Below are 16001 nucleotides of genomic sequence, written 5' to 3'. Positions count from 1 at the left end.
CAATAGATAAGCTAAAAATGGATTTTGGTTCTGTGATTGCATAGAACAAAAACCGCATTTCAATTGAAATATTTGCTCAGACAGAAGATATTAATTTTTCATTAGTGAACTTTGATGTGAATCTTAATCACAGCAGCAAATATGGTAGGAATCGACCTTGATGATCGTACCGCTCTCTCCTGTCCAAACGGTACCAAAACAATTTTATTTCTGTTACATTTTTATTGTATTGCTGACTGTATTAAACTAATAAATCTCTCACAATGCAACAACATACAATTACAGTAGTAATCATCTAAAAGCACTCTCCATACCGTATTCAGCTCTTACCGATTTGATCCCCATTACCTTGCGCAGTCGAGCGTTTATTTAGCCGACTGTTTTCATGGCGACGGAAAATAGACACTTGATGGTGCATGGTATCTCATTTTTGGAGTTTATTTTCATCAAACTCTTGAGAATCTATTCTGGAAAGAATAATATCATGTACTGTTACTCATTTCGACAACAATCGATACCCACAACTTGGACAGACTATTGCAAAAACGTTTGAAACCTATCTCCACCATATTACTACAACCACATATTGCCTTCATTCGTATTTTACACTAACCTCACTTGTCGTTTCAGCTTACGTTGTGTAAAAACATCGGAAACTTAGAACCATTAAAATTGCCCCTTTTCATTATTACCGTCATCTAAAGTGCTGTTTTAGTACACAAATCGCAGATGAATAATTTATTATATAAAATTACCTTAATACTGTTATAATATAAATTCATGAATGTGATTCGTTCACAAATCAAATTTAAACAATCTTCTATGAGACAAAAGATTTGTTATGATTTTTATCTTGCTATTTTGTAACTCTTGAGCCAATTGTCAATTTGGCTGTAACTCCAGAAATGCTACCGTAAATGGAAAATGTCTTAATGGAACAAGGACGTAGCACCAGCGAATTTCATCCAAGAAGAAGCAGAATTACTGTTCATAACTGAGGAACATTCAACATAGCAGGACATACACAGAAGCAGAAAATGATAAAATATACAATTTACCGGTAGGTGGGACAAATAAATGAACCACAACAAGATGAGAAGGATGGATGGATGAATTTGACAAATAGAAGCTGATATAGCTGAGTGTTATCAATTTGTAATATCATATTCGTTCTTGTTCAGCCGATTTGTGACCGGTGAAAAATAATGATAGGTAAAACAAAATGGCATGACAAGAATAACGCTGAAATGCACCTAGCTGAATTCAAAAAATATGTATGCAAAATGATTCTGCTAGCAGAATAAAATAACTTGAATGGATAATTTTACAATAGTAATGATGTAGGCGTAATTTATATATTTGATCAATGTGACAATATGCTTTATATAAGGTGAGATTTTAAATCATTAATATTAGTGATTTGGCACCAAGCATACTTTGGAGATCATTAATTTTTATTCAGTATTTATTGTACATTTCAAAAAAGCCCCTTAATTATTAACAGGAAATCTTGATATTGATAATAATAAACATATCCATCAAAATACTTCTTATTTTATAACCTCCATTCTTTTTTTAAAATTCCAATCCTAATTTTTCAATTCAGGCAAAGTATGGCCCAGAATAAACAATAAATATATGTGAAACTCAACATGACAAATGTTGTTGAAAATGCATATTGACAAAAATACTGCAAGAAAGAATAATAGCATAAATAATAAAATGGAAAATATCGATTTCACTACACAGTAAAGTTTAACAGCGAACAAGCCAACTCCAAAAAATGAATTTAAGCCAAAATAAGGTAAGGATAGAAAAAGCATTCAAAATATGGATAATAGAGTATAATCTCAGGAAATACAAATTATTTACGGTATGTTAATTGTATCATGCTTTAATAGAGGTATGATATCTTCGTGAAATCATATCCAAGATCGAATATTATAAACCCTGGTGTTATATAATGTAAAACCGAGATTTCAATAATTTAGGGCAAGAAATGAATGCTAGGCCAAGGAGGTTATGATTGTGATTCAAACTTATATATAGCAAACCCTCATACAACTTTAGCATACCAGTATTCCATTACTCAAATACCAAAAATGCATTAGATCATTTCAACCTTGTTCAGAGTAATGTATATATATATAAATATAACCTGAATTTCTCAAAAAGTGACTTACGTATCTAGTTATGATGGTGAAGATAGATGATTTGATGAAACACAGAATCTAGAATTTATTTTTCGTGAACTAAATAGAATAAACATTGATTCATGGGATTATGAAAGAATAATATGAATTTTGTAATTTTTCTCACCAGAAAGAAATTATGAACAATCGAGCATTCACAATCACATGTCATGTTGCTCTATAGATGTTTAGATATGTAATAAAAATCAAGGCAAACAAATTATTGCACAGTTAGCAAATCATCAAAGCACTTCTCGCAAACTCTGACAGGCTTTTTCGATGCTGCCACAGTCATTGTTTTGGAGGAGCATTCCGCACAGAATATCTTTCCACAGTGTCGACAATGATGTCTTCTGATGGTGAGAGAGAATTGCTTTCTACATCCCATGCATTCAATCGCCTCCCTGTCATCTGCCCATTGTCGAGACAAAACCGTTGTATGCTTCACCTGGATTAATAAGATAGAGATTTTATCAAACTATTGTAAAACAATGAATGGTAAAAAAAAAAATTAAATAATAAAATATATGGTTGATGAAGTAGCCTGTGCTGTCCAGAGTTGTGGAAGTGGGTGTTGTATTCTCCAATTTACGGGTAAGGGTCGAATATTTGAATTGCTCAGAATTTCATGTTTTTAATAGTGATAGAGGTCAAAATTATCCACAGAAACTCAAAAAGCATCAGGTTTACTAAGAGATCTTAGAAACCTATTGAAAAAAGCTCAAAGTTTTTGTTATCAAATTTACCAGCGTCTGGCGCTAGAATTTATTTTTGTCAATTTTCTCTGCACATCTCTGAAGATAACACAAAGGAAGGAAAAATAAGCAATAGTTGGTCACACAATAATTCAAACAACCAAGATCATTCATAGCTGCTTGACTGAGAAAGACTTTTCTTGGTGAGACGAAATGTTACACAAGGCAATTTGTTAGTGAGAGATGTAAGACTAGTTAACCACTAATAAAATACACTTTTTGGTACTCCATATAGCCTTAGAGCAAATCAAAGTATACTATGGTGTCGTAGATAAAAGAGGGATAAAAAGCAAGGGAAATTAAGCATTTATTAAATCGATAAACTTAATAAGCAAAGTACCTGCATAGCCTGATTTTCTCTTCCTAACTCATGCATAGCAGCTTGTGCATCATCAAGTCTCTTTTTCAATTGCACTTCATTAGATTTGAGTTGTTCGACTCCTTGTTCGGCAATAATGCATCTTTCAAGCAAAGCACGACGTTCATCTGCATTGTTTTGTACAGTGGCTTGTAGAACAACTACTTGTCCTCGTAGATCATCAGACTCTACATTCTTCTCTTCAACCTGGACATAAACAAGGACAAAATTCAGCAAGAACGAGTATTAGTTGAAATGAGGTATCCTATAAATACAACATATACAAGTAATAAATTTCAATTATGAACAGGGGAAAGATAAAGTAGTAAAAAAGTCATCTCTCTGTATTAATATAGACCAAAGTGTGCAAACTGTGGCTGATAGAGTATTTTTATGCGGTCCACGAAAGCCTCAATCCAATAATTCCAACCCAAAAAACAGATAAAACTTGATGAAACAAATAATTACACTTCTGTTAAGTTATATTCATGTCCCCAAACTACAATGACTAACTAACAGTGGTTTTCTATTAAATCAAAAGAATAAATATAAATGCTCCCTGCCAGGCATTAATTTGCAGGCTTTGACGAGGATTCAACAAGCAATATGACCCCCAATTTTAAAAATTGTAGAAGTAATAGGTGCATTTTTCTTGTTAATAGAACTTATAAATTAAGTGTCATTGCATTTTAAATTGAAAAAAACTACATTGATTTATTGATAAATTTTAATTTTATCATGATTGTAAAACGCAAAAAGTGTGGACCTCCGATAACTTGTGGGCCAAAAAATTGTCCACCCCTGATATACATCATATCGCTAAAGTACACAATCAATTGAAATAACTTAACTCTTCTCATAATAAAATATTCCAGCTAGTTTCTCATACCTGTTGCAGAGCTTGTTGCCATTCTGCTCTCACACTGTCCAGGTTATCCCTCAACGTACTTGCTTCCAGCTGCAACCTTGCTTCCATTTTTTGTTTTTCTTCTTGTTCAGTTTTTAACGATCCTTTAATGGCATCCAACTCGGCTGATAAATTTGTAATTTTGCCATCTACTGCAGCTTGTTGTTCTCCATGAGAAACTTTTAATTCTTCCATTTGACTTTTCAGCGACTCCGTATCCTTGGTTGAAAGTTCAAGTTGTTTTTGCAACTCCATTTTTGCGTTGATAAGAATTTGTTGAGCACCTTTTAATGTATCTTGAGATTGCAATAATTCTTCTTTTTCTTCTTTCCAATGAGTTTCCTTTTCTTTTGCTTCATTTTCCAGTGACATTTTCTCGTCTTTCCAAGCTGTTTCTTCCTTTTCATGCAGGCTAACTCGTTCCTTCAACTTAGATTCCAATTCATTGATATCAGATTTCTGTTTTTCTATTTCGATTGAGAAATCTTCACATTTTTTATTCGACTCTTTCTCTTTCGCGGTGAAGTATTCTTTCAACGTAATAATTTCTTCTTCTTTGCTCTGAATTGAACTACCAGCTTCAAGCAGCTTTTTCTCTGCCTCTTCAAGACTTTTTTCAGTCTCAATCACTCTACTATCACCAGATTTTAACAACTCTTCTAAATTTTTGACATTTGCTTCCAGACTTGAAACCTTTACGGACGTTTCATGCAAAGTTCCACGAGATGTGACTAGTTCGCTGTCACTTTTTGTCAATTTTTGATTCACTTCCGCCAAAGTTGCAACGTTTGTTTCCAACTCAGCACTGGTAGAATTCAATTTTTCAGTTTGGATGCCATAGTCGTTCTCCAATTTAGATAATTTTGTTTGCAATGTAAAAAATTCTTCAATCTTTGCAGAAAGTTGATTATCAAGACTCGCTTTATCGGATTTCAAATTTTCGACAGCCTTTCCAAGTTCAGTTATCTTAGCATTGGATGCTGTCAATTTCCCTGTCAAATCACCAGCTTCTGATGCAAAATTAGACTTGACATTTTCGATTTCACCGTCTCTTACTTTTATCTCACCCTCGAGTTTTAAAACTTCCAGATTTTTCTCTTTCACGAGAGCATCCTTTTCATCAATCAATACTTTTAACTGTGCAATAGCTGCACTGTGCTCATTCTTCAATGTGTCAATATCGCTTTGAAATTTTTTAACATTGCCTTCATTTTCTGTTTGCCTTTGTTTTATATCATTTGAATGTTGCTCGTTTAAGCCGGTAATCTTTTTCTCAAACTCCAAAATAGACACCTGCAATTTGGTTTCGCCTTCATTAATTTTATTTTTCAAAGACTGAATATCGGACTCCAAACTTGATATACTTTTCTCCTTACTATCAATGGTGTTTTCAGCATTTTTTAAATTTTTGTTAGCATCTGCTAAACTTGACTCAACTTGAGCTTTTGTTGCATTGGTGGCACCAAGCTCTGCTTTCGTGGTAGCAAGATGTTCATCTAATGCCTTCAATTGCAACTCCAGTGCCGCCTTTTTCTCACCCTGCCTTGTTTTCATCACATCAATTTCTTGTTGATGTTGTTCTTTCACATTTTCCATGTTCAATTTAAGTTCAGTAATTTCAGATTCTTTCAAGTTTACTTTTCCTTCTTCTTCTTTTAATTTCAGGGTTATCTCAGTATTTTCCTGTTGCAATTCATTTAAACGTTCTTGTAAACGTACTCTTGTTTCTTCTGCCTTCATTTGAGCATTTTCAGAGGATGACTTCAAATTTTCAAATGTAGTCGTCAATTTTTCTATATCTCTAGATTTTTCATCAACAGATCGTTGGAATAGTGATGCCTTTGTTTCAGATTCCAGTTTCAAGGTTGTGATTTCTTCATTCATCTTCTTAATATTGTCGTTCTTTTCGGTCATATCTTTCTTGTGTCTAACGCCATCCTCTTTTAAGTTCTTTACCTCTGATTCTAAGTTAACTACAGCAGATTGAGATGTATCGATTTTTTCATGTTGTTCTTTTAATTTAGCTTTATTCTCTGCGATCACACCTTCGAATTCTTTAGTTATTGCTTCATGCTGCTGAACTATTTCTTTCAACTTTGCATCACCCTCTTCAAGACGTTTTCTCAGCGAATCATTTTCATCCTTCAATTGTCCGACCAATTCAGCCTGTCCTTCACCAACTTCCATTTTAGCCATCAATTCAGTTCTTTCATCTTGAAGTCGTTTAACGTCTGCTAGAACAGTTTCTTTTTCTTGACAAATCGAAGCAAATTTCAGATTTACGTCGGCAAGGTTTTTCTCCAAGGCTTGCACCTGAAGTACAGATGCATTTTTTTCACTTTCTAAAGACCTATTCTGTTCTGTTAGATTCGCAGATGATTCCTTTAGATTATTGCTCTTATCCACTTCTTCCTTTAATTGTATTTTCACTTCTTTCAGTTCGTTTTCCAATTTTTCTTGTTCACTTTTGATTTGCACTACTTGATTCTCATATTCCAACAAAGCAATTCTAGACTTTCCTCTTTCTTCTTGGTTTTCCTCCCAATTCTTTTTTGCGTCAGATTCAAGTTGTTCGATTTGCTTTTGTAATTCTGAATCTGTTGACGATGCCTGGTTAAGCTTCATTCTAAGGTCTTCAATATTGCTTTCATACTTTTGCACTGCTAAGGTATTGGACAACTGTAGTTCGTTATGTGCCTCACGTAACTTTTCCAATTCAGACTGCAACCCACTTTTACTAGTAGACAGATTCTCAATCTCTTTTTTAGCTGAATTCAGGCTTGTTACGGAATCTTCATACTGATGTGTCAGCGATTCAATTTTAGCGATCTTCTCTCTCAAATCAACTTCTTTTTCAGTGGATGATTTCTCAGACTGTTGTAATTGTTCATCAAGTTTTGACTGTATTTTCTCTTTTTGCAACTTGGTATCTGACAATTCAACATTAAGATTTTCAAGCTTTTTTTCCAGTTTGGCCAGTTCTCCTTTGTTTTTGCTCAAATCACTTTCAAATTTCTCCCTATCCTGTTTCTCTGTTAAATACTTTTCTTGTGAAACATTATTTTCCACTTCAAGATTTCGTGAATTCAGTTGTTCATTTTCCAAAGCACTCTGAAGATTAGACAACTCCTCTTTCAACTTTTCAATTTCGTCCAACCTAACCTGTTCAAGTTTTTTTGTTTCAGATTCTTTTTGCTGCAAAGATTCGGACAACAGGGTTTGGGAACTCTGCTGGTCAAGTAAAGCTTGCTCATGTCCTTCTTGTAAGGTTTCAATGGTCTTCTTCAACTGTGAATTTTCTCCTTCAAGCTTTTTGCACTGTTCCTCTACATCTGCTTTCTCTTTTTCACTGCCGAGAGTGAGCGTATCCATTAATTGTTGCACGGAAACCAATTCTTTCTTCAAGACCAAAACGTCATCGGCACCTGGCCTTTCAATGAGCTGTGATTCTAAGTCCCGTATCCACGCAGCAGCTTTTTCCAACTCTGCACTCTGATTTTCGTTCGTTTCCACTTGGTGTAATTTTTCACTTTTGAGCTCATCAATCTGCGATTGGAGCTTCGCGCATTCTTGATATTTTTCAGCCAGTTTTTGAGTGACATTTTCTTTCTCCCTCGCTAAATCTTCGTTCGTCTTTATTGAAATACTCATCTGTTGTTTTATTAATTCTACTTCCTTTTGTTCATTTTCCTTCTTTTCTAATTCTGCTTTCAATTCACTTGAATACCATTTTTCTTCTTTTAATGATGCTTCTAAATCTGATATTTCTTGTCGAAGGGAGTCTTCTCCGTTTTCGCCAACTGCGTCTTTGTTAGCAGAAGGTTTTTGATCATTCGAACCGTCACCATCTGTGTAAGCAAATGGATGTCTGTTTGTATTGTCATTTTGTGATTTTACAGCAACGGCATGCAATGGTTCAACATGATCAGACTTACTTTGTATGGAATTCGCATCGTTGGTAGCGTTATCAGAATTCCCATTTTCTTCCACTTGCTTTATGGTAGTTTCTTGTGGTGTTGTAGTTTGATCTTCACTATGAGCTTGGTCAAAGTGAATTTGAAGTTGATCAGGTGCACTGAATCCAGCCATGCACATGGGGCATATAAAACCAGAAGCTTCGTCATTTTTTGGTGTCTCGGGAGCTTGAGGTAGAGCCGGGGCATTACTTGTTGGATTCGCTGTTGCATCTTGTAAGGTTTTCCGAAATCGCTTAAACATTTTTGAACTATGACAAACTCAATATAACTAAAAATCTGAAAAAAAATTAAGACACATTCAAAATCAAATGAGGAAATACACAAGGTGAGAGATCGCCTACAAATATTAGAAATGATTATTATTAACATTTCTTCTATAAAAGCATCTCATACACACAAATGAAGTAGAATATTCCATAAAAACTTGTTTCTGGCACCAATGACATATTCAAAAGCAATTGAGCATTGGAATGTCTAAATAATTACATTAAAAACACAATTCTGAATCCAAGACATTCTAAAATTTTCAAGAAAATGATGAAAAAATTACAGTTGTACCAGTTAGTTGAGCAGAAAATCATGTTTTATATAAAATTTCCATAATTTCAAGCTATCCCAATATGATAATCTGTGGTTATGCATTACTACATTATTAAATATTGAAACGATGCAAATAATTTGTCAAGAAAAAGTGATGCATTTTTGTGCTTATTACTAATATTGTTCTCAATGCAGTTATCCCTGGCCATGTGTAAACTTAAAAATTTGTCTCTAGAAATACCCATCTCTGATAATGACCCACACTTTGTTTTTTAATATTATCCACAACTGAATATTTTTAACAAGACGAATGTTCATAAAACTTTTACTAAATAAATATGGCATAGGATAACACAAAATCCATTTCGGTTCTTTCTTGATCACTTATTGCTTGAAATCTCTGTTATGGAAGCCAAATTGGCACTAATGACTGGGTTAGAATTAGAGTGGACAAAAAAAATCACGACTGCACTATAAAATAATAATAAGCACATGAGTGAACTTTAAATGAAAGATGATATTGATGATTTTACAATTGAACTGATATTGCAACCAATCCATACATTTACGATCTTATGCTTACCAAAGCAATAATCAATAATAATGATTAAATGCATGTACAACATACTGAAAATATCCAAAAAACAACACAAGGCAGTGAGAGGGAACTTCTAGCACTCGTGTCAGAGAATGTGATATGATATGTGCCAGTATTGTACACTAAATTAAAATCATCATTTTTACCCAACTTAGTTTGAGCAGCAACTATAAAATAAAACACGAAGAAATAACAGAATTGAGAATCAAAATTTCTCGAACCAGCATGTCAAAAAACTACCCTAAAATAATATCAGATAATAATGAAAACTACTGAATCTGAAAAGGTGCCGTTACCGACAATAAACTTGAAATGATAATCCATATTACTAAGCATAGCAGATCACATTTAACATCATTATCAAATGTTCTACACCTGTTCGTTAATCATTCCAGGAGTTCTGTGTCGTTAAATTATAATATAAAAGCTACATTAAAAAAAATTGTAACTCCAGTGTTTTTTTAATTCTGTTATCACCCAGAAAAATTTGAATTTCCACATTCAATCCTTCCCCTTTTTTCAAAAAATGGTAGCAAAGCAAACCACCAACTTTTTGAGCTTCAATATTAAGCATAGCCCAATAGGTGTTCACGTTTTTGCTCCCCTCCTTGATGGTTCTGTTGCAGTGGGGGGCGGGGGAGGACCTTTGCGATAAAGATCGTCCATATAAAAGTATAGCAGGTCATCTCTTTCACGAGGCATACAGTCCATCACCAGATATCTTTTGTCATTTTCTAAAATTGCGATAATTTCTTTCATGTGTTGAGGATTATTTTTTGTTAATTCTTTTGATTTATGATTGATCACCTTTGTTTCTTTTAATAACTCTCTAAATTCAGCTTTAGCGGCAGATTTTTTATCTCTCATTACTTCCTCGAACTCTCGTTCTCGTTTTCGATCGCTTGAAGAAAACTTGGAATATCTCGGGTCTTCTTTAATCAATTTTTTAACTTCTTTCCATGTAGACGTAAGTTCAATTTGCTTGGTTTCTTCCAATAATTTCTTGAATGCCGATCTTTTTCGTTTATTCAGGCTCTCGATGTGCTCATCAAAATATTTTTCCTTTTCTTCTTTGGATAACAATGAAGCCATTTCCCATCGTACTTCTTTTCTTAACTGCCTTCTAATATCTGACCATGATTGATCTGTATTTTTAACCATGTCCGAAAGCAAAGCTTTAAAATGTTGAATTGCTTCATCTAATTTATGTTTTTGTCTTTCCGTATTGATTTCTCGACTCATCTCCGCTTTTTCCCTTTCCACTTGTTCAGCTCTCGCTTTCATACTTTCCTCGGTTCTTCTTTTCTTTTCTATTTCTTCATCGTCATCATCCGTTCGACTATTCTTTTTGCTTTTACTTATTTCGCAATATTCTTTCCACATATCCTCGCGTTGCGTCGACGATTCCACAGCAGAGAATCTTGAATCTGAATGAATCTTATCATAAACGCGACTCCACCTTGAGTATTTCTCAGTTTTCTGTTCTTCGAGCAAAGCCATGAAGTCTTCCTTAACTTTTATAGCTTTCTCGATCACTTCATTTGATTTTTTCTTTCTTGCGTCTTGTAGGAATTCATTAAATAAAGCCTCCCTTTCTTTCATTTTCTCAATGGCTTTAAATCTTAATTCCTTTCCGTATTTCCCGGCGAATTCACTGAATGACATTCTGTTGTGAACTTTGGCTTCTTCCAATAATTCTTTAAATTCTTCTTTAACTTTCAACAAATGAGCTTTCTTTTCCTTTCTTTCTTCTTCAGCTCTTACTTTGACATAATCATCAAAAACTTGCCTCCTTTCTTTTGTATTTAGCATTGTGTAACGAGGATCGAAAACAATTTTATGAAGTTCTTTATCCCATGTGGAAAATGCAGAAACTTTTCTTTCGTGCAACATATCTTTAAAATGCTGTATTCTTTCATCCAAGGGAACATAAGGAATAGCAAGCTTATTAGGTTGACTCCCATCCTCTGTTGCTGCTTTCTTCTTTTTCTTTTTAGCTGGTATGCCAGCATCTTCTTTTGATATCTGCTCCGCTAAAACTGCTTCTGTAGGTTTAGCAGGTTCTGATTCTTCTGCACCTCTTTTTCGCTTATGGGGGGGATCGCTTAAAATTTTACCGATATCAGTACGACCACGCAATTCATCGGGTCTGTCCCACATGGATAGCTTTGTTGTAGGGTTGTAGAAGAAAACTTTGTCGTCCCCAGTCCAGACGACGCACCAAGGTGTGCCAGGTACGGGTTCGGTAGCTATTGGCCTTGCTTTTTGTTTTGCTCTTTCCTCCTCTGATAACCCACTAGAACTGATAATTGATTGTGGTTTCTCTTGATCATTGGATCGATCAGATGAATTTGTGTGTTGTTTTTCTTCATTGTTTTCATTATCATTTTCAGAAGCATTTACTTTATCAGCGTTTTCCCTCTGATTTGCTTCTTCAGCCTTATTTTTAGTAGCCTCCTCAAATTGCTCTAATTCTTTAGGTTTATTCCACTGGGTTTCCATTGTAGTAATATTATAATAATATGTACGACCATCGGGAGCTTTATGGGCCCTCCAGACCGTGCCTCCACCAGGCATGAACATTGGTGGTCTTCCCATAAAGGGTCCACCAAATGGCATACCTGGAAAACCCGCTCTCGGCATACCAGGCCCTGGAGGCCTCATCATGGGCATCGGCCCTGGACCGCCCATGCCAGGACCAGGTCCGCCCATCCTTGGACCCATAGGTCCACTTGGACCTAAGAAATTCATTGAAACATCAGGTTTTGACTGCTCTTTCATCAATGGTTCCTGATCCATCGGCTCCCCATCATGGTCATCAAGCTTATCATTATCATTCTGATTATCTTTATCATTTTCTTGGCTTTCTGATTTTTGTTGGCCCTGCTCAAGAGAGGCAGCAGAATCTCCGTCCTTCATTTGTCCCATATTTGTCTTTCCCGTTGGTCCGCCTACATTTATAGGGGGAATAATACCTGCAGCAGTGGCAGCTGCCAGTGCATTTGCTTCAATTTGTGTAATTATTTGAATATTCTCATCAGTTGGTTTCTTCCATACGGATTTGCGAGTTATTGCATGATAGTAGTACACTTTACCCTGATCTGTTCCAGTTTCCACCCATATCTCTTTGCTTCTATCAATAACAGGCAAACGTGGAGGAAGATCACCAGGCATTCTTGGAGAGTTTCCCATGAAGCCTGGTGGACCCCCCATGCCACCCATCGGTCCCATATCCCTTGGTGGAGGACCCATAAGAGGAGGTGGGCCATGAGACTGGTTAGGTGGACCAAATGAAGGTCCAAATTGTCCCCTCGGACCTTGAAACATTGGCGGTGGTCCAAGTAAGCCTGGGGCCCCTGGCCCTTGATTTGGACCAAGTTGGCCCATGAACTGGCCCGGACCAGGTCCTCTAATATTTGGAGGAAAATTTGAAGGCCCATGCATATTCATAATTTAGGAATAGAAAGATCCACTATGCATAGAACCTGTAGATAGAAAAGAGGATAATTCAAGTCAAGAATATATAGGGAGCCTCATTTATGGCGTTTTCTGGCTACATAACTCATGATGACCTGAATGCAGGAATATGTGGTTAACCCTGTTTCCATCGTTCAATGTCGTTCTGACCTCTAAAATTTGACCTAAAATGCTAACTTCCTAAATTTCACACATGGACAAATGGATAGTCTTTTTTTCTAAATTTCCTAAATTGTTCCTACAAATTACACTTAAAATAAATTGGCTACACTCAAGCATAAAAACAATACGCCCAATTCAACAAATTTGAAAACAGATTTGGAGTCAAGCGTTCAGGGTTACGAAAATCAATCTGATGCATCGAAACTACAAAACGAGAGTATCGGTCAGAGACCGAAGATTTATCAATCGAAAGTTAGGGGATCCCCCAAAACAGCGCTTTTACTCCATAGTGACAGCTTGTGTCCCATCACTAATTAATTGATAACTTGCTAATTATACGGCATAATTCGCCCAAAATCAATGGGCTTTTGGTCCGAGATATAATGAATGCACATGCAAAATCTGGAGCAGATTCAATCTCGCTTTCGTGAGATATCGCGTGCGTCTAACAGACATACACACAGACAGACAAATACCTATCAACATACTTAGGGTGGCTTACCCACTTTGCGGACATGACCTATCTGCGACCATCAACTTCATCGATTAAATTAATGCCGAAAAAAATAACGAACCGCGCCGATATTTCTCACGCGTTATCGTCCACTTATCCCTCGTAGCTCTGCGAAATTACACTAAAATGCGGCCATAAATAAAAAAGTTACGACCGAAAACCTGACCGAAGAAAAAAAACGGACCATTTTACCATGTCGCCAACTACCCATTGTTCCTTCAAAAAAGCTTGAAAATTCATACAAATATAAGAGATAAAGAGATGAAACTTGGCAGGTGGGTAGAGTTGTGTTTCTTTTAACCATCTTTAAAGTTTCGCGTTTCTATCTTCAAAGAAGGGGGAGTAGGGGGGTGCGCATTTCCAATACATCAATAATATCTTTGTCAACTAATTTGCGACCACCGTGTTTTTGTCTGTTTGATTGCTGTGATGCGGTGCTTTGTTTATAATTTGAAGAAATTTGTTTGAAATAACCGTGTTCCTAAAATATATGACTGTCAGAAATGCAATTAGAAGCCCATTTTTTCACGCATGGCTGCGTATGCCCTAGTCTCGACGCAGCAGAAACGATGTTCAAGGCTTGAAATCCGTGATCGCACACTGGTCGTTCGGTCGCAAATACGTCTTCAGAGTGTCGTACTTTGGTGGTTTGTATAGCTTTAACCCCTGGTCGAAGAAAGTTAATTCGAAGTTCAGCGTGTAGAATAAATGCCAATGCACCTACGGTGAAAAAATTAACGGGTTAGAAATATTGGTTTTTGTTTTATAGCGGTTTGAATGAAATCGTCCGCAGACTGGCTACACCACCCTACCGATTAAAATCGATAAGTAATGACATTATGAACAGATGAACACAGGACTGCAGGAGGAGATTATGGGAAAATATCAATGACGATTTACAGATTCAATATATTACTGTATTATAATTAGATCCAATACAACTTTGACATCATATCAACATTACTGCATCACAGCATTACGGTACTAGACACTTTGAATTCCTCACTTTCATTTATAGTGGCTGATTTACAAAAACATCAGTGATCGAAGTAAACCAGTAAACCACTCTAGATAGTTCTATTCTACATGTTTACTCAATCTGTGACGTCATCACAATATGAGCAATTATTGATTCCTGGATTCTGCTCAATTTAAGAACAGGTTCATTCAGATTTAGACCTGTTTAAAAAACACAGATACTGCAGAACAGCAGAAATACCGTAGGTACGGTAGCGTTCAAATCATTCTAAAAGTTTTCCTGTTCGCTGCACTGACTGACTGACCAGTTCAGCAGTTGCAATTGACAATAATTCAGTACCGGTACAGCGTACAGATACTGGACGTTACGGTATCGGTACTAATACATTTAGGAATATTGGCTGAAAATCTATCTTAATAACATTGTAATACGGTAGGTACCGATACTGTGCTGTATTCTGGTATCGGCAGACGGGTACCGTATATTAGTACACTACCGTATGTTTTTTTATTGGCCAATAAATGAATAAAATAAGAAAATTAAATCATGCCGCATGCCGATAGTCTAATAGTTCACCTACCGGTAACTGCCTAATGCTGTAATGCAGTAAGTAACTCACCGCACCGGTACCGGTACCGTACCCGCGTACCGCACCTTGTTACCGTAATGAGCGAAGTCTAAACACCAGTTCTCGATTAACAACTGTTACGGTACAGACTACAGGACTAAACTATTCGCATATGTACCGGTTTCCGCACAAACATACATACAAGGACGGTGAGGACCACTTGCAGACTTGACTACGATAGGGTCTCCCTAAAATCAGGCACTATTTCAGGGACTTTGATATTTTTTATTTTTACCTAAAGTCATTGCGGTTTTCAATATACTTGACAAAATAATTAGACTTTAAATAAATTTTCGCATTCATATATTGCAATAAAACAATATTATTTTCAATTTATTAGGGTATAATTAATTTTTCAATAGTGAAATGTGGCAACATTGATGACAAAATATAGAAATCTCTGGTAACGGTAATTTCATTTCAGGCACTTAGTGGAAACCTATTTTACAATGTATCCGATTACTTTAAAGCAAAAAATTAAATATACACACTTTGTATGATTGAATCTACAACATTTTGGTAAAATACAATACCGTTTGTGACTGATGGAGACGTGTCATATTTCGCAAGTGCCTGATTTTTCATTTTTCTCGATGACAGTTGCCATATTTTTTCGCAATTATTTCTTAAATTATTCGCGTCAGAACTTACTATTCTTTGCTTTCTAACGCCCATTTATTGTTCCACAACCATTTGAGCGTTTTCAATAATGCAATGAGCAATACCATTCAACAACATATGGTCAACCATCGTACTTTTAGGATTTATTTGAAATTGAATATGAATGATAAAATCTGGCAACCTCAAGCACAAAATACTAAAACCAGACAATTTGTAAATACCTATTTCCGATGTTTTTACTTACTTTGAAGCAGAAAACTAATACATATACACTCATACTTTTGTATGATTGG

The 16001-nt window shown here is 35.7% G+C and overlaps 1 protein-coding gene across 1 annotated transcript; it reads right to left on the bottom strand.

Moving 5' to 3' along the window:
- Positions 1 to 723: 723 nt before the first annotated feature.
- LOC120337119 (uncharacterized) lies at positions 724 to 12831 on the bottom strand. The gene is made up of 4 exons (XM_078116665.1): positions 9918 to 12831; positions 4195 to 8447; positions 3288 to 3512; positions 724 to 2640 (listed from the first exon to the last, which is right to left on the bottom strand). Exons 1-4 carry the CDS (start codon positions 12775 to 12777, stop codon positions 2413 to 2415), a joined length of 7566 nt encoding a protein of 2521 aa, XP_077972791.1. The 5' UTR covers positions 12778 to 12831; the 3' UTR covers positions 724 to 2412.
- Between the last annotated feature and the right edge of the window lie 3170 nt (positions 12832 to 16001).

Source organism: Styela clava, chromosome 10 (genome assembly GCF_964204865.1).
Source record: "Styela clava chromosome 10, kaStyClav1.hap1.2, whole genome shotgun sequence".
NCBI classification, from domain to species: Eukaryota; Metazoa; Chordata; class Ascidiacea; order Stolidobranchia; family Styelidae; genus Styela; species Styela clava.
This window is presented reverse-complemented; position numbering and strand designations above follow the sequence as displayed.